At 40.5% G+C, this 25,022-nt stretch overlaps 6 protein-coding genes across 7 annotated transcripts; 3 read left to right on the top strand and 3 right to left on the bottom strand.

The window, feature by feature from the left end:
• The first annotated feature begins 83 nt into the window (after window positions 1–83).
• Window positions 84–2,233, top strand: uqcrb (ubiquinol-cytochrome c reductase binding protein). Its single transcript, XM_068333030.1, has 4 exons — window positions 84–129; window positions 499–567; window positions 738–904; window positions 2,037–2,233. Exons 1-4 carry the CDS (start codon window positions 111–113, stop codon window positions 2,112–2,114), a joined length of 333 nt encoding a protein of 110 aa, XP_068189131.1. The 5' UTR covers window positions 84–110; the 3' UTR covers window positions 2,115–2,233.
• A 125-nt stretch (window positions 2,234–2,358) lies between these two features.
• lrrc14b (leucine rich repeat containing 14B) lies at window positions 2,359–4,807 on the bottom strand. Its single transcript, XM_068333029.1, has 3 exons — window positions 4,453–4,807; window positions 3,716–4,341; window positions 2,359–3,258 (listed from the first exon to the last, which is right to left on the bottom strand). The coding sequence occupies exons 1-3, from the start codon at window positions 4,759–4,761 to the stop codon at window positions 2,580–2,582; spliced, it is 1,614 nt and encodes a 537-aa protein (XP_068189130.1). The 5' UTR covers window positions 4,762–4,807; the 3' UTR covers window positions 2,359–2,579.
• Window positions 4,808–6,472: 1,665 nt separating this feature from the next.
• Window positions 6,473–8,704, bottom strand: gatad1 (GATA zinc finger domain containing 1). The gene is made up of 5 exons (XM_068333382.1): window positions 8,256–8,704; window positions 7,966–8,088; window positions 7,795–7,854; window positions 7,401–7,584; window positions 6,473–7,331 (listed from the first exon to the last, which is right to left on the bottom strand). Exons 1-5 carry the CDS (start codon window positions 8,433–8,435, stop codon window positions 7,144–7,146), a joined length of 735 nt encoding a protein of 244 aa, XP_068189483.1. The 5' UTR covers window positions 8,436–8,704; the 3' UTR covers window positions 6,473–7,143.
• A 788-nt stretch (window positions 8,705–9,492) lies between these two features.
• On the top strand, window positions 9,493–11,222 carry chrac1 (chromatin accessibility complex subunit 1). The gene is made up of 3 exons (XM_068333403.1): window positions 9,493–9,704; window positions 9,873–9,999; window positions 10,586–11,222. Exons 1-3 carry the CDS (start codon window positions 9,546–9,548, stop codon window positions 10,663–10,665), a joined length of 366 nt encoding a protein of 121 aa, XP_068189504.1. The 5' UTR covers window positions 9,493–9,545; the 3' UTR covers window positions 10,666–11,222.
• A 632-nt stretch (window positions 11,223–11,854) lies between these two features.
• On the bottom strand, window positions 11,855–14,055 carry si:ch211-57n23.1 (uncharacterized). The gene is made up of 3 exons (XM_068333402.1): window positions 13,918–14,055; window positions 12,898–13,452; window positions 11,855–12,575 (listed from the first exon to the last, which is right to left on the bottom strand). Exons 2-3 carry the CDS (start codon window positions 13,443–13,445, stop codon window positions 12,431–12,433), a joined length of 693 nt encoding a protein of 230 aa, XP_068189503.1. The 5' UTR covers window positions 13,446–13,452; window positions 13,918–14,055; the 3' UTR covers window positions 11,855–12,430.
• pip4p2 (phosphatidylinositol-4,5-bisphosphate 4-phosphatase 2) lies at window positions 13,460–24,285 on the top strand. 2 transcript variants are annotated; one of them, XM_068333400.1, is made up of 10 exons: window positions 13,460–13,986; window positions 15,436–15,592; window positions 15,730–16,078; window positions 19,645–19,793; window positions 20,513–20,619; window positions 20,732–20,855; window positions 21,246–21,320; window positions 21,557–21,609; window positions 22,830–22,920; window positions 23,067–24,285. In XM_068333400.1, exons 3-10 carry the CDS (start codon window positions 15,973–15,975, stop codon window positions 23,208–23,210), a joined length of 849 nt encoding a protein of 282 aa, XP_068189501.1. In that variant the 5' UTR covers window positions 13,460–13,986; window positions 15,436–15,592; window positions 15,730–15,972; the 3' UTR covers window positions 23,211–24,285. The 2 variants fall into 2 exon arrangements, with proteins under 2 accessions (XP_068189501.1, XP_068189502.1); XM_068333401.1 differs by lacking the exon at window positions 21,246–21,320.
• Window positions 24,286–25,022: the final 737 nt, after the last annotated feature.

The raw sequence follows: 25,022 nt of genomic DNA, 5'->3' as shown, positions 1-25,022 counted from the left end.
TTTAACCTAATTTACTTAAAAATGTAAAACCGTAAACATTTTACGTAAATTGCGCAATGTCTATTGACGCTCTTACCCACAATGCCCTGCGGTCTTTCCGAGAGTTAAACATGGCGTCGAAGGCACCAGGTGAAAGAACCTTACTATTTTCTCTTGTTTTCATCTTAAAATTGCATTATAACGTTCGTTTTAATCTGAAGTCGTGTGATAAGTCTTAACAAAACCAACTAAAATTGTGTCCGATTTTTTTTCCAGCCGTAAATCCTTTTAGTATATTCGACTGGTGTGTGTCCTCTAATGTCCCCGTGCTAGCTAGCTAATGCTAAGGGTGCAGTTGTTTAGCAATATAGAGGCAACATAACAATACTACCCAATAATCCGAGTAATCAGATTAATGGGAAGGAAAAAATACATTTTATGACATTTAAAAATGTTTTTTAATTTGTATTTGTCGAATCCCTGATGGTCAGTATGTGTCGTTTTATTTCATGTCCGCAGCGGCAACAGGCAGGCTCATGCTTGGGTTCCAAAAATGGTATTACAATTTGTGTGGCTTCAACAAATACGGTAAGCTAAGACAATAGTGTTTTGGTCAGAACGTTGATAGTTGAATATATTACGTTGCTGATTGCCTTAAAGCTGCTGTACGCCGTGAAAACATAAATTCAATGAGGATTGTTTTTGGTATCGTTGAGGTTCCATTTTGCATCTGAAGCATTGCTGGTTTTGTTTGTCAGGCTTACGGAGGGACGACATATTGTATGAAAATGCAGACGTGAAGGAGGCCCTGAAGAGACTCCCGGTGGATCAGTACGATGCAAGAACATTCAGGATCAAGAGAGCACTGGATCTGTCTATGAAACATCAGATCCTTCCGAAAAACCAGTGGACCACGTTTGAAGAGGTTACATTAAATAACTTAAATATAGATTTTGTGTAAAGGCATTGTTTTTTATTGCATTATTTCCTTCCCTCTTGCTGTGTAACTTTGAGTGGAAATTTTTGGATAGTTTTTATTTCTCTTTATACTAATTCTGAATGTGGAACTTTGTGTATCATTAGTGCCACTCTTTGAAAAAAACATTCTTACAGCTTATGTCGCCATACAGTATATCTGGTGGGATTTTCTAGTATTGTTACATGAGAGCAGGGAACAGGTGGAGGATAAACTAGAGAGGTGGAGGTTTTTCCTGGAAAGAGGAATAAAGTTTAGTAAGGCAGTGTACGTGTGTGTCAATGAGAAGTACCCAAGTGGAAGAGTGAGATTAGAGGGAGAAGAGATCAAGAAGTTGGAAGATTTTAAGTACTTAGGGTCAACAGTCCAGAGCAATGGGGAGTTGGGAAAAGAGTTAAAGAAGCATGTACAGGTAGGATGGAACGGGTGGAGAAAAGTGTCAGGTGTGATGTGTGATAGAAGATTTTCAGCTACATGAAAGGAAAGGTGTACGAAACTGGTGAGACCAGCGATGTTGTTTGGTCTAGAGACAGTGTCACTGAGGAAAAGACAGGAGACAGAGCTGGAGGTAGCAGAGATGAAGATGCTGATGTTCTCTCTGGGAGTGACCAGGATGGATAGAATCAGGAATGCGTACATCAAAGGGACAGCACAATTTAGAGGTTTTGGAGATAAAAACAGAGAGGTCAGACTGAGATGGTTTGGACATGTCCAGAGGAGAGATAGGTGAATATATTGGTAGAAGGATGCTGAGTTTTAAACTGCCAGGCAGGAGACCTAGAGAAAGACCAAAGATAAGGTTCATGGATGTAGTGAAAGAGGACATGAAGGTAGTTGGTGTAAGAGACGGGGATGCAGAAGACAGGGTTAGATGGAGGCAACTGATTTGCTGTGGCGACCCCTGAAGGGAAAAGCCGAAAGGAGAAGAAGTTGTTACAGTACTCTTTGCTTTTAGTTTCAGCTAATATTACACTTAAAGAAATCAGTTATTTATTGTCACTTTGAAACAGTTGAAAGATATCAATGGCAGTACCATATCTGAATTTCATAAGGAAAACTTTGTTTTTATCTTTTCCATTAGGATTCCGCTTACCTGAAACCATACCTGGAGGAGGTGATTCGTGAGCGGAAAGAAAGAGAGGAATGGATGAAGAAATAGATCCCGATCAAAGCTGTATTCCTTGTCTTTGGTTAAAGCTTGGTTGTCCCCTAATGTAAATGAGATGTAATCTATATGTGGTGCTTATGAAATAAAATGTAAATTTTAGAAAATGTAAAAGTGTTCTATGTTTTTATTAGTAGGCTGTTTGGAAAATTTGTTTTCATAATTAAAAAGTAATAGTGGTTATTTTTAGGTTGTCCCATGTTGCACTTACAGTTTGAATTTTCGAATGTTATATACAATATATAAACTATGATATAGACATCAGAGCATTTACAGTAGATACACATTAGACAATATTACCGATCACCGACCATCCCCACCACAGTAGCTATATCATATCAACACAGCTGAAAAACAATAGGCATAGTCAATATAAAGAAGGAACAAGATTCAAGCCTTCTTTAAATGAAATAGGCTTCTGCTCCATCCATCTGTCAGGTTATTTATATGAGCTTTTGATTAATTATCTCTATGAGCCTGTGATCTCCTGTTGTTCACATCAGATATGGTTCCTATAAAACTGCCAACAACATTGTTAAACGATGTTAACATGGACACTCCCAGCTCATTGCTGGTTTCGTTAATATCTGGGTCATAGGCTCCCATGAGTGGGGTGCACACTTCCACACTTTGTCTCCCGGCTGCGTCGAGGATCCGCTTCAGGTGGTCTCTGACATCCTGAAACAGCTCTCTGTTGTACTGCAGTAGGACTGAATCATCAAGAGGATAAGTGACATCCTCACAATAGCAGTTACGAGGAACCGGTACCTCTATATAATTTAATTTAGGAAAGCCTGCCGACAGAACGGAGAACAACCTCTGCAGGGCTGCTGAGGTGAGAGGATTTCCCAGAAGCTTTAGCTCCTTCAGTGCTTGACAGCAAGCCAAAGCATCAGTGAACGCATCCATGTCCTCATCCTTGATATTGCATTCTTCAACAGCCAGGCTGGTCAGAGTGGCTGAGCAACGAGTGAGCAGTTTGTGGAAGCTGGTGGAGAAAGAGCCGAAGATGTCGTGTCCACTGATGTCCAGCTGGACCAGAGCCTCACTGTGTAGGCTGTTGGACAGGTACGTCATGTCCAGACGGTTCAAACAGCAGTTGGCCAAATCCAAGCACTGCAATGGAGTAGCTAGAGGACTGATGAGAAATGAGAGATTCAAGACATAAACATAAGTGTGAACATAGAGCAGATACACATTATTTTAGTATGATTCCTCAGAGAGGATTTTACATAATTTTATATAAAATTAAATAAATAAAAGGGTAGTTCAAATTTTTCAATATTGCTATCAAATAATTAAATCCCTAAACTAATTAAAAAGTTTTCCTTCCTTTTTTGAATTAATATAGTACTTCATTGTTCTGATTTGTGTCCATTTGTGGTTTGATGTCTTTCCAGAAGGTTTCTATCCAAACTACTGCTATAGTTAAAGCACCTCCTCATGTTTGCAGAGTTAACAAAACACCTCCCACTGTTAAAGCACAAGCTCAAAGCTGGAATGTCCTATGTGAAAAATGGTTATTATGAATTATATTAAACCGCTTTGTGCTGTGTTGTGTGCATAAGATGGACATTAGAGCATCATACACTCACCTGAGCAGTCTGCGTAGGTGTCCAGTTAGAGTGGAGAAACCAACATAGAGCTCAGTCATGCTGCCCAGTCCAGCCAGCAAATTGCCAATGGTTGCCAGCAGATCCTCTTCATCAGAACCCAACCTCCTAAAGTCCAACGCTCCAGCCGGGAGCGTCAAGGACTGTAGTTTGGGGAATTCTACCCTGGACAGCAGCACCTCCAGGTGTACAGCCTCCAGGGGAACATTATGCACCACCTCCAGTTTTGAAATGCATTCAGGTTGTGCTAGGCGAAGAACATAGAACAGCTGCTTCAGGGTGAGGGAATCTGCCCGAAAGTCAACAAAACGAAGCTTCAGCGGACAGTAGCGCAGGAGAAGGAAAGCCTGAGTCACCAGCTCGTAGTTGCGGCCTGTGACAAAGCCTTTCAGACAGACGTCAATAGATGTTTCGAAAGGAGATGAGGACTTAATTGTTTGCATAGCCACCATGATCTCATAGCACATTTGGGTTAAGAGCTGGGTTCTTGCCCATCGACCCAGGGTTTTCCGACAGGGACAGGTCTGATGTTCCACATCTCTCAGAGCGGTCAAGTCAACCACATGCAGATTCTTGGCGTAAGTTGTTGCAGGAGACAGCACATGATCCTTTAGAACAAGAAGAAAATAGTATACAATATATAACCAATTTTGGCCACAAATATAAGAACTGATTAACGAATAAGTCAAGAATATGAATATTTCAAATAATGTAAGTACCTTTAAGCCAGTTATAATTGACGTCAGACAAAGCCGACAGGTGCGGGAAGTGAGGTCCATCTGGCAGTCGACTGTCTTTCCGAGGAGCTTACGCAGGTTGAGTTCAGGAAGAGGCCACGTTTGAACCAGATCATGAAGCAGATCTGACTTCTCATGGAGGTAGCAGGCTTTAAAGAGGAGTGGGTAGAGATTGAAAGACACACACTTGAGGTTCTCCTGAGCATTCGGGCCACTCTGGATGAAGCTCTCAGCAGCAAGGAAACGCAGCGACTTCATGTTTCCTGGTTTTATTTCAATTTCTTTTTGCATTTCTCCACAGTCAAACAGCTCTGTCCATGAATGTTTTGCTTCCTCTGCCTCGATTTCCTGTGTCGCTATCTGCCTGGGTGTTGTATATTTTTGTCTGGGCCCAGACGTGCAGGGGGAACGTATGTAGGTCTCGTGGTAAGCAGGGAGATAGGTTATTAATAGAAACAGCTGTCTCACGCCCTTCATCAGGGACATTATCCATTTGCAACATTTACCAGAGGGACGAGTGGGAACAACATCAAAGCATGTCACTATTCACACCTCTTTGTGGGGACTACACTTCACAAACCAGTTGCAAGGACCCAAGAGAGGTTTAGATACAAAAGACTGATAGTAAATATCACTCTTCCTTTTCCAAACCTGCCTCAGTGAATGTCCGCTGTCACTCTTACATTACATGTCACATGTTTGCTGAGGTTATAATCAGCCTGTTGCACAACCTGTTACATAGGATAATATATCAATGTGTTGCTGTTATGAAGTAAAATGTGAGAAATTATTAACAATTAATAAATTCATGGTCATTTTAAGCATACGTGACAAACTGAGAAATAATACATAGAAGTAGCACTCTTAAGTCTGGAGACTTTATTTGCATTAGATAACAGTTTCTCATAATACAAATGAGCGCTCAGCAGCAGTCAACCTTCAAAACTACGCATCAGTTCCATGAATTATAGCCACCCATATCACATATTTTTAATGTGTTTAAAATGCTTTCATCAAGGGAGATAGTAATGATGATGATAATGATGTTGCTCATGTGTCTGGGGTCAAGAGGTCAAAGGAACACATGAGGGTTTGAACAGGGTAAAATACCACCAGGCATAGACCCAAGATGTGAGGCTGCATCTCATAGCATGGAATGAGGCTTCCTGCAGTGAGTATTCAATAAAAAAAAGTTATTTGTCCCCAAGGGGTAATTGAAGACTGTGTTCCCTGACTGGGAATCGAACCTGGGCTGCGGCGGTGAGCACCAAATTCTGACAGCTAGACCACCACTGAAAAGTACACTCTGCAGTGGGAAGGATGTTGGCATGAAGCAAGGTTTTGGCCATGAAATCTGAAAGACGTCACCTTCTCTACCCCTGTTCCGTCTTTCCCTTGTGAAGGAACGAGTGACAGGAAAATCTTATGTAGTTCTCCTTGGTCGCCACAGGGTGGAACTAAAGAGGGAAATGAGTCTCCTGTCTGAGCAACTAAATGATCTGAGATGCAGATAAGTGAAAAATCCATAATTTATGTTTATCACATATAATTTAAAGATGGCTTATAAGTGAACTCATTGTTCACTCATTGTCAGATCATTAACTCATCAATGTGATTTTTTTTCCTTGGAGGAAAGGTTACCATTTAACCAAAAATGAGTGATAGGTTTTAAATTCTTTGACTGTAGATCATTGACTCTGACATGTTGTTTACCTGTGTGTGCATTTACACATACTTGACCAGTGCCGTATAAAAACTTCTTTTGATGGATATTCTGTATCCCATTAATCTAAGTACAGTATTCCACTGATTTAGTGTTGCAAGTACACCATCACAAAAATAGTCAGGGTTCTTAAGAATAGATATTTGAATTTAAATGTGAAAAAACAAAATTATGAACACTTTAAGTCAACAACCAGAACAATTGAATGTAAGAAAAGAAAATGTATATCCTACCAGAATTGTCGTAATTTCCCCAAATAATTCCCACATAAGACTGATGGACCTGTGCAGATATTGTGCCAGTACAGCACATTATGTATGGTATTAACGTTGCATCCAGGCGACAGTGAGAGACGACCAGCTGTCGTTTTTTTTGACATCACAGATTCACCAGACTGACTCAGCATCATGGTCGTTCCAAGAACTCAGACACCACTGTGTCACAGCCGTAACTTCAACAACCTTCATCAAATAATAACACACATCAAATGTTCTCTGCACTACAGAACTTTATGTGCTGAGAGTGCATGTAGATCTTTACTGTTTCTATCACTGTGACAGTGCCAACATGTCATTTTATACACAAATCATTTACAAAGGGAAAAAAATTAGATATAATTGCCAAAATTGTAGGTTAAAAAAAACAATAGGTCTATTATACCACAGTAATTCAATAAAGGAATCAGTACTATTTTAGAACAATCACAGACAAAATTATAGTGAAAAAAGTCACTTTTCTTTATTACAAAATAGAAATTGAATTCCAATGTTTCTTCTGTGAATAAAAGTTGCTTGAAATGCAGTCACTTCCGTTTTCTTTTGTATCAAACCATAACATGCCTTCAATCTGAAGTAGTGGCAGTAGTTAAGAACCGTTTTTGTTCTCTTTATGTTTCATAAATGTACATGTCTGTTAAAAAAATGAAGGAACAGGTCCATACTGCAGTTATATTAACTGCTGCCACTCACAGACTCTTTGACAGTGTGGGTTGGTGTGGGTCCTATGTGAGTCCAGACATAGCCCTTCTCTGGCCGAATGGGGATGGTGGGGAACGAGCTGCTGGACTTGAAATAATCAGAGGGGGCGTGGCACACAAACTCCAGGTACTCCATCTTTCTAGGCAGATCCTCCTCTGGACCTAATAGAAGATTTGTGGTCTTTAAATCGTTATATAACTTTCCCATTTAATGTAAAAACTTTATCTTACCAACAATGTATGTCCCCGGATCAAACTGGTCCTTTGGGCTGGACTGGGTGGGGATCAGCCAGGTTAGTGCAGCACTCTTTTCACAGTACTGGTCCTGCACAAACCCTCTGATCTGCGCATAATACGGTTTCCCATCTTCCTCATCTGTAACCTTGATCACATCACCTGTCTGGTAGTATACACCCTGTAGACACAAACACAAACACTGAAGATATCAAGAACCTGGATTTCTCTTTTAAATGTATTCATCATGAAGTCTTAGTACAAAATAACAGTAAGTATAGATGCAATTATGTCAAAAATGTTTTGATAAATCCCTGAAGTATGATTTTTGAGGCTGGACAGAACAATAAATTATTTTCACTTTGGGAGAAAAATACTGCAAACACAATACCTTATAAAATACAGATTCTGAAGTGATAATTGTTGCAACAGATTCTGGTGCTTTGATCGGCTGAAAAAAAGAAGGTTAGCATTAGATATGGATCAAACTCATAAATTCATGACGCAGCACCGTAATGTGATTAATAGTTATATTTTCTTATCAAATCTATTTGTAACTTACGTTTTTGAGTTTGAAAATGTGTCTTCTCCCCTTTCCTTTTGTTGAGACTTTCTTTTCAGATGCAGGAGCCTTGTATTTGGTGCTTCTCAGGCGTGCAGACCTCCTGTGAATTTCCTGCTTGGACTAAAAACAAAAGCAATACAAAAGTCCATATCTTCAAAGCATTGGCTTTGGAATACAAGCAAACGCATTAATAGCAAAGTGTAATCACATTCTCAAAATTGGATCTGCCACGACACTAGGTAGCCAACTATTCCGTGCAGAATAACCCTTCATACATACTGACCGACCTGCTTTACCCCACCATTGCTGGGTTGAATGGTGGATGAAATCGAGGGTCCTGATGCTACGCCACCGCTACTCTTCCCTGTGCAGTTGTTGCAGAGGATCTCTCCCTGGTTTCCTTTCTTCCACATCGACGAAGAGTTGGTCTTGCAGACAGCACAGCATGGTTTTATTCCCAGAGGCATAGTGAAGCCTCAGGACAGGACGCGACTGCTGTAGAAATGAATACTGACGGTGGTTCGTTTAGCTCCTGCTAACCGTTTAGCACCAAAATCACTCAACTGTGACCCCTACAAATAACAAACAGGCATGTTTTCTTTTTATGAAAGACGGACCTCTAACTGTTATCTATATTAAAATAATAACTAATTATTTTAATGACGACAGCGTCCAAAATCAACCTGATTCAGAGCCACATCTCCGCCATTGCTAATGTAAGCTTTGCATTGATTGGTTGATTCTTGAAAGCTGGCGCAGTCTTGTGACGTCAGAAGAAGAAGGACCAGAGTAGCTGTTGTCATTGTGACGTAGGACATTAAAATAGAGTCACTTTTCTTGAAATTCCAAGTGCGCAAGTTTGTGCTTTTGTAGATAGTAGAGTATCACAAAACATTTCATAGCTTAAAAACACACGAACTCCAGTTCTTCTGTGCTTTATTGAAACCGGCTTTCCATGTTTGAATGTGATTAAAGTGTTTTTGCAAAAATAAAAAAAAAATCTTTTACGCGTTGTAGTCAAACGCCACCACTGGATTGGAGGACTGCCACTGTGCAGGGAATGTCCAAAGTTATTTTTTGCAACCCTATACATGTTTTGCATAGTTTATTTTTATTCACAGGCCTTCTGCAAAATGCCACACACTTCAAAGTCATGCTAACTGATATTATTTGCGTCAAGTAGTGTCCTACTAGAGAAAATGAAGCCTCAAGAAGCTTTGAACTGAAACCAATTCAAAGCTTTATGATTCTTCATTTGCACATCTCCACAACTTTCAGGTGTAATATAACCAAACCTTGTATGATGTTAATTATCAGCCTGCTCTACTCAAGCTATAGACATATAGATAATTTTAATCCACGTTGACCTCTCTCTGCGGTGGATTTCAGACTGACAGTACAGTACTGTAATTAAGTACTGTACAGTATTTTTGAACGATGTAACTCCACTCCAGCAGGTGGCGGTAGAGCAGAGACAGGGAAAGCAAGTACTGTTACCATGGAGGAGAAGAAGAACACGTGACATCATAGTTCAAAACAATACTTGAATCGCTGGCTGTGTCTGGCGCCGCGTCTTGATGAAGATGTCTCAAAACAATACCGACAAAGGCGACCAAACGTCAACCAACAAAAAGAACATCTCACTTCCAATTTCTAGAGTAAGGTTGATAATGAAGAGCTCCCCTGATGTCTCCAGCATCAATCAGGACGCCCTGTTTCTCACCACCAAGGCTACAGTAAGCTCTTTATGCTACATCAGTTCAGTCAGCGCAGTGCTACATGAACGTCTGCCACAGCTAACAGGATTAGCTTGACGTTAGCTTGTCATGAAACTGGTCAAGTTTCCATTTTGGATCGACCTTTTGTGAGTTTCTCGTCTGTTTCTTTCTCTTGTGTTGTCGCAGGAGTTGTTTGTCCAGCATTTGGCGCAGTCCTCGTTCAGCAACGGCTCCGGGAAAGAAACCAATTCCCTATCGTACAGCGATCTTGCTCACACGGCGGAGGAGACAGAGACGTTTCACTTCCTCACAGGTTAGACCCACTAGCTGATGTCTTCTAGTCGAGGGACTGGACACTAGACATTAAATTAACTTGGGTCCTTTCAGAATGTAAAGAGATTATGGTTATGTATTAGATACATACAGTATAGTTCACATATAACTGCAATGAAAGCAAAAACACAATAAAAATACACGACAGTTGCATTGTTAACTTTTGGTTGCTGTTTGTGGGAAGCTGAAATATGTTTTTAACATTTTGCACAGCTTATAAAGATCCATCCAACGTTCATTCAGACTCTGATAATTGTAAGGTCAATATTGATTTATATTTCAGCTTTCCAAGGCTGTTCTTCATACAAAAGAGTTGTTGGTACCTCACTAACAACAGATGTATGACGTTACATGATCCCCCACATCTTATAACGTTGCATCGTGTCATATCACAGCAGTTCTCAGTGGGTTTCAATTCATTTTTTGTCTGTATTTTTAGCATTTAATCACTATGAAAAACATCAGTGATTATAAACTAGTTGTCAAGTTGGGTAGCTATTAGTGGATGAGCAGTGATTGTATGAAACAGTTTAAACACAGTATAATATTCTCTTCTTGACTCACAGATATTCTACCCAAGAAGATCTTGGCTAGAGACTACCTCAAGTCTTTGGAACAAATGCAAGAGGAGGATGCTGACTACTGAAAAAGGACACTGGATGCATTTCATGTCTGGTCAGATGTCAAAAGAACACGGCAGTCATTGAGATCAAAATGACGGAAGAGACACTCTGAACTTTCTGATTGCTTTTAAGAACATTGAGTCACTTTTGCTGTTAGTATCATGAAAGAGGTTCAGGACATAGAACTGAATAATGAAGAGCGCAAACATGAAATATAATGAAAACTCAGACTGCACAATATGTTGTTTCAGCATTGACACTGCAGAGTGCATACTGTATGTGCAATGTAAAGAAAGCCTGAGGAATAGGAACCCAGTGATGTCATGCTGCGTATTTTTTGTCTGATTTATCAAAAGGTAAAAACTCAAGGTTATTTTCTCGAAGAGAAGTCAGATGTGATTTAGTTTGATGGAAATTAGTTTAGTTTGTTGGAGCCATTTTTTATATTTTCCAAATCACTGCTCTTTTCATGCAAAGCTTTCAAAAAAACTTCTGTATTGATTAATAGGTTAAAGTCATCAAGTGGAAATTCCTGGATGAATTTTGCACTATTGCAGAAAAAATAAATAGTCAAGTGTCAGTTTTTCACAAAATTGTATGGCACCAACTCAAACACAACACACTTGGTCTTACCAGAAGTCGTACTGTAGGTCTAAGAAAAATACTTGATGCTACAAATTAAAAATTGCAATTACATAAACTAAACAGTTTCAAATAAATTATAAGTTAATAGTCCCTAAAGTTTCCTTCTAAATTAAAATATATAAAGACACATCTTTGGAGTAGGCTAAAACATTATTGTTGCTAATAACACGTTTTTTCTGTAAAATCCTGCATTATCTTTGAAGGTTACTGTGTTGTCCTGTAAAATTCATGCCTATTTTCCACACACAGTCTTAAAGAGAACACAATGTTCTCTCCACCACTTGTGACCTCACTCCATGCAGCAGATATGTATATCGTAACTCAGTGGGAGCCCTGCCACACAGCTGGAGGCCACACCTTTAGCATTTTAGCTATTCTGTTAAAACACAGTCGTGTAGACATGCTCTAAGTTTGTCTGAATTTACTGATTTTAAATTATACATATTTTTTAAACACATTGTACTGTTTGCATTTGCTGCAGTTTGTCATAATAAAAGTTTGAAACGCCTTTTGTTTCCAGTTTTAATTACAAAGTCAATGAATTTGGTGTATCTTCAAATTAAAATTGACGCGAATAGGTACAACTATTAAAGAACACTTTGGCATTCAGCGAGTTACAAATTAATTAAAATGTGTATTAAAATAAATATGTCTGCTGTTTGATGTCAATCGTGTTACACACTGCTTTCCAAGATTTGCGAGCGTCCTGCAAGTTTGCTAGAAGCTGCCAGCTTCACCATGAGGTCTCCATGTGGGGCCTTTTGGCAACAAGGAAAATATAAAAACTACAAGAACAGCTTGTCCCTGATAACATGAGGTTTATTCATCTCTGCTGAATCCAGTTATGCCGTAGATGATTTAATGACATCTGGTGATGACTGTTTTACCTCCTCATAATAAACACGAACATGGTCCTGAGCATGCAGTACTACTTTGTGCAATCCATTCATCTGCACTAGGTTTTTAAAACCAACTGTTTACCTCCTTCTATTTTACATTTGATCATACATCTGTACATCACTGATTAATGAGGATCCTTAAAAGTTCATAACAAATTTGCACATAAACAGTGTTGTATGCTAAAATTTCTCAGCTGTAGTATAAAAATATGTTGGAATTAGAGTCGATAAAGGAAGATTCTTGTCATTTCCACTGTTTGAGTTTAGAGAGTCGAAGATGGATGTTTAGCAGAGTCTTCTCTAAGTTGGAAAAATGATCCTCCAGGATGTTTGCCACACGCTCTCTTCCAATGATGTTGTCTCTTGTGGTGGAAAGATGCTGCTTCAAGCTGAAAGCAATTAAACCACAAGTTAATATCCTGACAGGGTAAGACAATCCCCTGAATTTTTAACTATCCAATAATAAGGCATGTTTGTCTCATATCTAGAGGAAGGATTGTTTGCATTCACTTTATACAAACATTTAAGGACTCATCTCCATATCTGGATGTTGTTTTCATGGGATCCTGCTTGTTGAGAAGTAAGTGCAGTGTATTTTTTTATGTTTTGTTTTATACTGTACTCTGTTTTATTGTGATATCAGTTCTTTCCCAAAACTCACAAATATGTGAATACAATCTATAATTATTTAATCAGTAAACAATGTCTCACCTTGTGAGGGCCTCCTGCTCCTTCCCTTCTTTTCTCTTCTCCTCCAAAGTGACAAACACCCTCTCCATGGTCTGCATAGTTTCCACCATACTTTGGTGATCTGAAAGAATTCCCTGGACCTCCTCCCTGGCTTGATGTTCATAGGCGCTCCCCCCGTCTTCCATGCCACTAGAGGTGGACAACGCCTGAAGTGCAGCCCTATTCTGGAGAACAAGCAGACGAGACCTCGCAAACTCTTCAGGTCCAGCCAAGTCATCCCAACAGACGTCAGAGGATGGTGGCAACCAGAAGCTCTGGGTGCAGTTGACCGGTGTACTCTGAGTCTTTTTTAAGAAAGAGCTGTCAGCATGGAAGCCATCAGTCAGGTGCAAAAGAGTTGATCCAGAGCCCCACTCCAAATCCTCAAAGTCTGGTTCCCTAGAGGCTTGTTGAGGGGGGAAGGCAGGAAGAGGCCCCACTGCTCCGGCACCATCTGCTGCAAAGCAAAGCCCCAACAGGAGGGAGCAGGACAGGCAGAGCTCAGCTCTGCTAACCGCCTCCTGGACCATCTCCAAACTGGTTGAAACATGAAGTACATGAAGCAAGCCACGATAGAAATGTTTTACTTTCCACTCCACTACTATAAATCAATGGATACCTGTAATAACTCATCGGTTCACAGATGAGAGATTAAAATATATGATCAGCTCCAAACTGTCAAATTTAAAACAACCCAGCCTCCATCAGCAACACATTTAAAATTCCAATTAGAATTGGTATCAGCATCAGTTTTAACAATGCGTTACATAATCACATCATTCAAAGATCAGAATAAATTCAATTTAATTTAATTGTACATAAATTGACAGAAAACTATTCCGAAATCAGGGAAGGAGGTTTCAAACTCCAAACTAAAACTAAGTCTTAAGATGGATGGTAATTTTTTTCCCTTCAGTTCCTTCCCTAATCGACAAACCCTGATCACTGCCTCACAAACTAACATCTTATTAACTTTAAATTTTGTTTTGCATAACGTCTTACCCTGCAAAGCGACGACGGAGCGGAGTGTGAGAGCTGCAGCTCCTTCCGTGTCTCAGGACGTCGGAAAAAGTGAGTCGTTGGTTCCAGCCTTTTACATCTGAATCTGGACTTTCCGTCAGACCGTGACAGAGTCATTTTAAGGGAAACTGCACACATAATGGGAATAGAAAGCGTGTGTTCTGAGGGTTTCTGCAGCTTACCTAAAGGCGTGAGCGTTTTGCTTTAAGTAAAAAAATGTTCGTTTTGCAGCTTTTTACGCTTTTTGACGCAACGTGGAGGGATGGGGTGTGATGCTCCTGGAATTTATGAGCTGGTCTTTTACAGGACTAGGCTTTAAATTCATCTGAAAATGAGGGAAAACGTTAAGTAGTCATTTCCTAGATGTGCTTACAAATAGTCTGTAATATGTAGACTGAATAGAAATGGTTTTTTTAAAGTTACCCAAACTGTGGAGGGGTTCTGGATTAATTGCCACATCTGTGTTTATTTAGTGAGTCTTTTGAATGTCCGGGGAGTGGATTGAAGTACGTAGACCATGACATAAACTGGAAAGAATGGAGGGGGAAAAAACACTTTGGATCCACGCGTGGAGGTGGTGATGATCATTGTGCACCATCAGCTATACGATATTTAATGTAAATGTCAAACTGCATTGATCGAGATGGCATGAGCCAGACATATGTCTGGTATTGACTTCCAACAGGGGCGTTTCCAGTTTCCAGTCATAAAGCCCCCCCCCCTCCCCAACACACACACACACACACACACACACACACACATTACTCCAATCACAAGTGGGTTGTAGGATACAGTAGTGTTCACATTCTGCTTCAAAGCGGTGATGTATAGTAATTGTCAGCGTTTGTGTGTTCCTCCGTTAGTCCACCAAATATCTTGGCAACCGTTGCAGATAGAAAGATGAAACAAAAAGCACATTACTCAAGCGAAAGGGGATGAAAATGAAATGATGACCTTGACCTTGAGAAAACTAGGTCAAAGTCAAATTTTAACTTTTGTTCACTCAGGAACTGGATAAGATAGATAGACAAGGGAGAAAGCCAGTGTGAGTGAGACCGTAGACCAAAGCTACTGCTTTGATCTATGAAAGCAAGTCAGAGCACTACCTTTGATCTTTGACCTATGCAAGTAGGTCAGGGTAAAATTTTGAATTCAAGGTTTTCGTGGGATGTTGCAGTCTCTGACTGCATTGGTTCTTGTTTTGTTTTAAAGGTGTGCAGATTTTGCTCCTATCTAGCATTCAATGGGTCATGTTTGAATTTGGTAAACTGGCAAAACGTCCAGGGTGTTCCCTGCCTCTCTACCAAAGTGAGCTGGGATAGGCTCCAACAGACCCCATGATCCATGGATAAGGCAGATAAGCGGTGATTGCGGGCTTCTTGTCTACAAAAATGCATGGATGGATGGATGGATGAATAGATTTATAAATGTATAAATCTATCCATCTGCTATTTATAAATTTATTCAGCAGTCATTTCTTTGGCCTTTTTTTTTAAACAGTGACCTGTCAACAAACAAACAGAAGCTCGGATAAACGTGGGTGATCTGCATCCAGCTCTGACGTCAGGAGTCGAGTCTGGTGTTGAGTGGTGCCACAGCGACATCTAGCGGCCAACTCGGATACTTCTCTTTTTGATTCACTACTTTATCCTTCACGGTAACAACAAATGCATCTATTTTCTGGATTTAAGGAACATTTATGCACATTTCACTTATCCCTGAAAATATAGTGTAAATTAAAAAAATTAAAAGTAATTTCATGTCTGTAAATATGTCATACAAATTTCTTCACAGTATTATATTGGTGCGGCGCTCCATAAATATGGGCCGCTTCTCAGCGCCGGGGGCACGTCAGTGAGGGGCGTGGCTCAATCCGTAGCTCCACCTCCCACGGGGCTGCCGTCACCGGCTGCTTGGACCGGAGCAACTCGGCACCGACAATCAGGACCCGGCTGCTCCTTCGTGCTGAGGGAAGACTTGGTGCAGTCAGGAGACTCCCCCGTCGCGCCCGCCGCGTCCTGTCTCACGGTGAACGACATGGCCTCCGACGGCTTGGACGAACGATCTCCGCTGCTGTCGGGACCCAACTCCGAGAATGTGACACCCACGGCTCCCCCATACCTGCAGGATTCAAGTCCCCGAGGTAAACACGGAGGAGCTGGCGTGCTGAATCATTTTTGGGCGTATCGAGTTGGTGCGTAAAATAAAAACTGCAGCAGAGCCGTGGCTGTGGATTTGAGGGAAAGGTGGAGCCTCCACTGTGAGAACTGGAGCAGTGGGTTAGAGAAGAGGGGCCTACAATAACAGCAAGCCTTTGGTTCTGACTGGAAAACGAATCGTGACGCGTAATCATGCGGGCATTTAAATGGACCCATCCGGAATGAAGGTTGCCTTCAAAACCTTTTTTGTCACAGCTGCTAATCGATAAAAATGCCCAGATGTGTCCCACTGTGATTGGATCCAGATCGATGTCAAAGGTGCTTTTCATGAAAATTGGACTGAGCATCCCCCAAAATTGGCATTAATCTTCCAAAGGCGTCTCGAAATTATTAATCGCACCTTTGACACGGTTAAAATAAAACGCTTAATTGCGCTTGGAAAACGCTCAGCATCCACGTTATTCTTAGTAAACAGTTCCATGTAGGTTACGGTAACATAATTAGATATTTTGGCTCATAAATCTGTTGTCATGTCTGATATTTCTGATTAGTGTGATCTGATTCTCCTTTTCCAGCAGTGAAATATCGATTTCTGTTGACGCGCGTCATTATTTCTCTCTGGAGGAGGATAGGAATTCCTTTTTCTTTAAAATTAAATCACCAAGATTGAGTCAAATTATCGTTAATCTTGTTATGTGTTTGAACAACATGTCGCTGTGGTGTGAATGCATCCCCACCCACTGGTGGACAAAGTCTCCTGATTGCATCTCTTTGTGGCGAGATGTCTTTGCTTTGGCACAACACCGGCTGCTCTGCTGCCAAAGACAGAATTCAATGACCGGTTGATTTCTTTATCAGAGTGAAAGGTTAATATAAGACAGACAAGAAAAAAGATTTTTGTCTGAAGTCGTCCTATCTTGTAGATTTTGTATTTCACCATCAGATTATCCATTAATACTTTAACTCTGGAAAGGAATTAGGGATGCAAACTCCAGCCAATAGCATTAACTTAGTTTCTTGAGTCTCATGGCTCATGCTAAAAAAAGAAGAAGATTTTAAATGAATTAAGACTTACTGTACTATGAGTCTTAATAAGTAATAAAACTTAAAAATAAAACGTCTTCTGATAGATCTCAAACTGACTCATGCAAATCAAACACGTCTACATTTAAACGTCTGAAAACAACAAGACTTTTTCTATTCATTATGTTTCCATAGTGAGTCTTTGACTAATCCTAATCACCTGCTGTGATTAGGATTGGAAAAATATATATTGATTGTGAACGTGGCAACAATCTCTTGCCTTTTTGAAGTCATGACCACTTTCACATCTGACCCATTTACCGACTGAGCGAACCTACAATGGGTTCCGGGTGGAGGGTCACTGTTAGCTGTGTCCACAGTGAGGTGGTGTTTCAGGGCGGAGATGGATGACCTTGGTTGCACCTGAATGATCAGATGCCTCGCTGTGGGCGATAAATGATGCCCACTTCCTTATTTTCTTCCCTTTTTTCCCCCCACTCCCACCCTAGGGGGGCCTATAGGGTTTTCCTTGTCTGGGAGACCAGTTTTCTTGCAGCATCATTCATATTGTTCTCTTCTGATTTGACTGAAAATGGTGCCAAAAATCTCCTAATTTGTGGTGTGGATCGTTTTGGAAGGATCTTTTGACAGAAATGGGAAGCATGAAACGTGCAGAGTCATTTTAGCCTCATGCTTTATCTTTCTGAAGTGTTTTTTGATGCTACTTGGGCACCAAGAATCCTGTCTGAGCAGCTCGTGTCTGCGTATCAGTTTCTTCCTCACAAACCACAAATCCCACAGTCATCCAGGCAGCGAAGGCAGCAGGATGCGATGGCGGCTGCATGTTATGGTGTTGTTTTTGCAATCTTCTTGTCTTCCTTTTTGATTCTCTGACACTGGAAACAGATAGCTGCCGTATATATGGAGTTTTAGTCATGCACGCAAGCAGCTCCAGTCCAGTTTCAGACGTGAGTCCAGATTGAAGCAGGTCATTTGTCAGATGTTTTGGTTTATCAGTAGATGCAGGCTTTAATGACACAACAGACTGCACTTGGCTGTTGGTTGTTTTTCCCACGACTCATCATTCTTTTATTAGTTTAAACTTTTGATTGATGACTCATCAATCAATTGCATGTGTGGTGTCCAGGATTTAAAAACATACTGCTAAGGCATTTTAGAAGATCAGTTAGATCGGCAGCGTGTTTAACTGGTGAGGCACATTTGAAATTAAATCAAAGCAAATCATTTTTATCTGATATTTTACTGTCTTTTTATATAAAAAGTATTTTTCCTTGTTTTTTGTTCTTTTTACTTTCTTAGTTTCAAAATTTTCAAGACCAAGTGACAACAAATTGCGAAATTTATTCAGTGTTGATGTTTAAATTTCATTTTTTATACGTGATATAAGATCATTGCTTTTATGCATGCAGGCTGTGAAGCTTTAAATACTGTAGTAATAGTAGTAGTAACTGGTGCAAACCGGTAGATTAAATGTATTAAAACTCTTATAAACACAAGGAATGTAGGCTAATTACACAATGCTAAGGAGGGATTAGGCAGCAAAGAGCTCATTTGAAGTGTGACCAGAATTTGGTCATTCTTTCTGACAGTAAATTTTTTGGGTTTTTTTGTTGATTAGACAAAAAAACCCACTGAAGACCTCTCTTCAGTTCAGATGCTTGTTAGCCACATTACCAAAGACATTAAGAGGTTAACCTAGTAGGTCTGCAGACATTTTATCCTATAGGAGTGTTTATTGTATTGCTGTATGTGATACATGCATGTCGTTAGTATGTGTTACATGCATGTAGTTGAACGGCATATTTGTACATCCTTAGAATATCCATCAGAAAGAAGCCCGACTCTAATGTCACATGCTAACAGCAGCATAGCACTGAGGGGTCCTGAAGGGGCCATTGTTCCTTTGTTAACCATGAATCTCAGTGCCATGCAAACACACAAGTGACATGTTGAACCATTAGAGCCACACACTCCTCTGTCATGGGTTGACATACAGAATGTGTGTCTGCAGCCCAACATAAACCAGGATGTGATGGTTTGTAAGGAGGGCATTGAACGTAGTCTCATTACTTAGAAACGACATAAAAATATTCTTAATCTCCTTTTTGAAGGATTGATGACTTTTTCAGCTTTGTTTAAAGTATTTTTACATAAATAGAGACTGATGTCATGATTTGAAACGAGACAGTATATTTTTATTAATGTTATTAATGGGTGTTTCTTTCATTAACAGGATCTATACCAATGTGTGTTACCAATTTTTTAGCACGTGCTCCTGCAGGCTAATTTGGATGTTGCTCTGTAAATACAATAATTAGCACCTGTTTGCAGCTGCTAACCTGCCCCCCCCATTAGGGAATTAAACAACACACACATTCTGACCCTGAATTTAGTAATTTTGCACCTCATGATTTTCCTCTGTGTATCTTTCCCTCCTGATCAGATTCATGCCGTTAACAGTCGGCTGTGTGTTGTCGTGTTTTTTTTCTTTGCCCCTCTCATAAAGCTGAACTACCTCCTCCCTACACGGCCATCGCCAGCCCCGATGCCGGTGGCGTTCCTGTCATCAACTGCCGCGTATGCCAGTCGCTCATCAACCTGGATGGGAAGCTGCATCAGCATGTGGTTAAGTGCACAATCTGCAACGAAGCCACGGTAAGCGGAGGCCACAGCGATGAAGCTACGAAAGCTTGTCGGTGTTGTCACTGCAATTGTTTCGTCTTCTGTTTCATCAGATTTGCGGCTTGGAGCGCTCTGTTTTTACAGTTTCCACAGGCATCTGCAGCTTTTTGCACATTTTTTCTTCAGTTCAAAACACGCAATCGACCAGAGATCTGAAGAGGAACTGTTTGTTGTGGGTTTCTGCGATTTCTTTCCCATTTTTAATTTGGTGATGTTCATCTATAGGGTTTTAGCAGATGATGTAGAAGCCCAACAATTGTTGCTCCAGATGACTTTCAATGCACCGTCTGTGTCTCATCTTGATAAACTGATAATGACAGTGAAGGCAGCGGAAGAATGAATAGCTGTCATCGCTAACACTCAGATGGGAAATGCCATTTTCCTGATTGATATTTGTGGAGGTCGAGCGTCAGCATCCAGCTGATGACATTCTGTTACACTGGACCCAAAGCAGCACTCAGATTAACGTGATGCTGCGAATTATTTCAATTCAGATTCATCAGACATGAATATATGACATATGTTTCAGACATTATATGAACTGAACCTCAGCTAATTTGTTTTTCATGGCTTGAAAGCAAATATATTTTGTTTTTGCCCACCTTCTGTCTAAAAGTCTGTTACCTTCATCAGCTGCTTTCCTCTTCCATCTTCCAATAAGAAACTGAGTTGACTGACGTGTTGCATTTCAGCCCATAAAGAACCCTCCAATGGGGAAGAAATACGTGAGGTGTCCCTGCAACTGCCTGCTCATCTGTAAAGACACGTCCAGGAGGATAGGATGTCCTCGACCAAACTGGTAGGTGGCAAGCAGCAGATAACAAATCAAAGCCTTTCATTAGTTTCACACTTTGTAGTTTACTTGTCTTCATTTCATCATCAGCTTGTCCATTTGCTTGTTCTTCCAATAGCAGACGCATCATAAATCTGAGCCCGGTGATGGTGATCCCCGAGGAGCAGCCGGCCCAGCCGGCTCTGCCCATCCAGCCAGAGGGGATGAGGGTGGTCTGCGGTCACTGCGGCAACACCTTCCTGGTGTGTACACCCACCAAAACCAGGAACATCACCAGTCAGAGTTGCTTGTGTTAATAATATAGAAACCCTGTTGTTGCAGAATCCTGGGGATGCATTTAGTTGTAATAATCTATAGATTCTATGTAGATTCTGGTATTTATTTGTCATTTATTTCCTTTCCTCACTTGACCTGGTTGTAACCTTTTTGAGATTGAAGTTGTCATCCTTCAACCTTGAGGACAATATCAGTATTTTTGACATGCATCACAGAATTTCTATTTATATTGATGCAATTCAGTTAAAAAAAAACAGCTAGGTGTCTCGCTGAGTGGCTGGGACACCAACTTGCATGTCAAAATCAGCGTTGTTGTCCTCTTAACGTGTGCACACTGTTGCTTGCGCCGTCCGTAGGGCAGTGAGGACGCCAGGTCATCCCAGCCAATGTCTGGCCTCCCCAGTGATGGCTCCCCCCCAGCACAACAACAGGTTGAGAAAGCTGGTCATACTGGTGGACATATTAACAACAGCCTAACCTGCTCCAGTGAAATCTGGAAATCACATCAGAACTAATATATTCTAAGAATAATTAGATGATAATTTCTCAAATGTAGAAATAAAAGATTTATAAGATTTATAATCATTCCTGATCATTCAGTAGGTGTTGCGTTGGGATTGCAGTGTTACAGGTGTTAATAGTGTCTCTTCTCTCGTTTCCCCCACAGTGGATGGAGCTACGGTTTAATACACTCGCCAAGTGTCCACACTGCAAAAAAATGTGAGTCTGTTTTTACTTTGATGCTGTGAAATGTTTGTTTTTAGGATTTCTTTTCCAGTCTTTAGATAACTTTTAACACAAATTTGAATTAAAATATTTTGTAAAACTTAATCTTGTAAAGAAATTGTGTCCCCGATGTGAACGGCTGTTTTCTTTAAACTGTTTCTTCTCATTTCAATTTCTAGATTGATCTCTAGGTTTAAGGGATTTGTGACGTTGCCCCCGGGGGATCCCGGAGGAGTTTGAGTCATAAAGCACAAAATTCTCATGTGATGTCACTGTTGCTTTCTGAAAGGACTTGTTGTAGCTGAGCTTTGTGTTCCTCAGTGTGTTATAAAGCCACAAAGCTAAGAAGAACTCGCACAAACATATCTACTTTTAACATAACACTCTTATTCCTACTGGAATGCTGTTGCAAAACTCTTCATTAGAGGAGAAGGAAGTTTTAATAGATAATAATTGACTTTCATTGTCGATATGATTCTCACAAACCTCTAGCAGCTTATAGCTTCTCAAATGCATATACTGTAGGTCATAGGTCAAATGAACAAGGCCGTCAGGCGGTTTGAATCTAAACGGCGAGTAAAGCATGGATCAAACGTGAAAGCAGGAGGAGAATGTTTTAAGATGGAGTCAGAGGAGGTAAGAAATCCTGTGATCAGACCCCCTTAAGCCATCTGAAGGCCAGCGATCGCAGAAGAATGCTTGAGTCCCGTCACATGAGAAGCATGTGGGAGCTGAGAGGGAGGAGGGAGGACAGGAAAGTAGTAGTGAAGGACAAAACGAGTTGTTGATCTGGGTTAGCTGGAGTCTGAGGTGCTGACACGTAAAACGTATAACTTTAGAATCTGTTTTTCTGTCTGTCTGTGAGGGACCGTGTTTGATATAACACAGAAGTGTTGCACACAGTGAGCATGAGCAGCTCACAGATTGCGACGTGTGGAGAAAAAGACTTTTTAAATATTTTTCCCTTTGCTTTCCAATCATTGGAGAGGCTTTGGTGCAGCAGAATCGTAGAAAAGATGAGTCGCATCATTTAAAGAAATTGTTTCACATATATTTGTTTCTTTGATTTTAACTTTACATCTTGGCATTTCATTCCATTTAAAAATACTCAAAATAAGAACCAGAACATAAAAATATCTTAAATGCATCATTTGCTTTCATGTCCTCCTATCCTGAATCCCCTTAACAGTCACTTTTTCTGCTTCTCTGTGCAGATCCTCTGTGGGCAGTGCGCTCCCTAGGCGGCGCTGTTGCGCTTATATAACTGTAGGAATGATCTGCATTTTCATCGGCGTGGGTTTAACAGTAAGTAGTCTTTGTCAGACGGTAAAATAAGCCAGTAAAGGCTTATCCGTGTAACACTGACTGCTTATCCAGGATTGGGTCACGGCTAAAATCTTTACCTTCCTGGGAACTCCTCCTCCTCCTCTTCCTCCTGTCTGTTTTAACAGGTTGGGACTCGGGGCTTCGCCAGTCGTTATAATGCCACATACGTATCGTGGGCATTCGCCTACCTGCTGGGCCTCATCTGTCTGATACGGGCCTGCTACTGGGGCGCCATCAAAGTCAGCTACCCGGAGAACAGCTTCGCCTAGACGGGGTCGGACCCGGCAGTGACCCCATTCGGCTCAGCTGGAAGAACAAACCACCCTTTTAGTTTCTTCATCTTGTTCAGATTTTAAAGCGGGCATGTTCAACAGAGCTGTGTGTCTGCAGAGTGTGTGGATTGGAGTGTGTTAAACAGGTGTTGGGGGTGGGGGAGGGTGTCCTGTATGTTTGGGTTCTTTGTCGAAATCCTCCAGAATACAGATGTCATAACGTTCAAATGTGATTTTTCTTGATGAATACAGATGCAGAATACAGATATTTTATTTGTTTTTCAGCAGCCTGATTGATTACTGCTTGATTTTTTTTTGTTTGTTTGTTGTTGACCAAAATGAGAGAACACTTTGCCCACTGCATCGCAATTACATGCAAGTGTGTGTTATTTTGCTGCTAGTCCAGCTGCTGAAAGCAGTGCATCCATCCTGTATTATAACAGTTATACTACCATATACACTGACATAGTATTGTTTAGATTTTTAACTGTTGAAATGAACTTTTAAAATAAATCCTCTTGAAGTACACACGTGTGCCAACTTTGCCACCCAGCGTTAGTCGAGCATCATTCGTAGATTATTTTAAGGTGTTAATTTTTTTGGTTGAAATTTTTAACTCTGAACAGCAATAACACATTTTTTTAGTTATGTTCATTTTACTGATTTTTGTTGCCTTCCCACTGGTGGAAAATTGAAAGCGTGGCGACTCCAGTTTGCATGTTGACTTGTTTGTTGTATGAGAGGTAGCTCAAGTGTGCGACGCTCCAGTCTTTTCTCCCTCTGCCTGTAGAATGTCAGCCCTCTTCCTCATCCTCCTCCTCCTCTTCCTCTTCGCTTATGTGGACCGCCCTGTCCTCCAGTGAAATCTGTGCTAGCTAGCATCTCTGTAGGCTAACTCCACATCCTGAGGCAAACTTTAAACGTCTAACCCTTATTTTGAATGTGATGTCAATGATGAAGCAGGAACTACTAACTTTGTACATATTTCAAATTAACAGAGTTGTAATGAGAGGTGGAAGAAGACGTTGGCTTGTGGATCTTTTTAAAAATAATTTATCAATAAAATTCAAAAACGGACGGTGTCGTTGTGAGACAGCTTCTTATTTCAGTTATTTCTCAGATTGTAAAAGAAATCGTATGAACTAAATGGAAAAAAAACAACCACCTGCTTTGTTCCCCAGATCTTTTAATTTGTGAAAATGATTTTAAAAAGTTATTTAATTCTGGGATTTCCTTCAGATCTGATAATCGAGCAGACTCAACTTTTTTCATCCTTTCGGTTTCAATTTTACTAAAATGCAGCACTTAAAGAACATGTAGCAGGGCAAAATTTATATTCAAAATTTATATTTCATAGTTATATTCTGAATTATTACAAAATAACTACTCGTCCTAGTCCTTTCCTATCTGGTTTGGTTTCAGGTAGAACCATGATGAACATCAGTGATGTAGATCAGGACTATAACTACATCCATCACCAGATGTTTGATATTAATATTTAATATGTTTGACGTTTGATACCAAAAAGCTCCAGTTCTGAGCTCTTTCATACCACACACAGGTATTTCCACTTCTGATTTAATGAAGACTGCTCCCAGGATTCTGATTGGTCTATTGATGGTGGAGTTCTGCAGGCAAGGGCTCCAGTTAACTATGCAGAAACAGAATGTCTAACCAATGACAAGTGAGAACACCTGTGAGGCGCCTCCAAACATGTCTGCTAGATCTCATCAAATCTATTCAGTTTTTCTCTTAAATTTCTGGTTAAAATTTGTAGTAAAATTGAATAAAAGTAAATTTGAATGCTTA

This window comes from Antennarius striatus, chromosome 14, assembly GCF_040054535.1.
Source record: "Antennarius striatus isolate MH-2024 chromosome 14, ASM4005453v1, whole genome shotgun sequence".
In the NCBI taxonomy this organism is placed as follows: Eukaryota; Metazoa; Chordata; class Actinopteri; order Lophiiformes; family Antennariidae; genus Antennarius; species Antennarius striatus.
The sequence above is the reverse complement of the archived record's forward strand: the minus strand, read 5'-3'. Positions and strand labels throughout refer to the sequence as shown.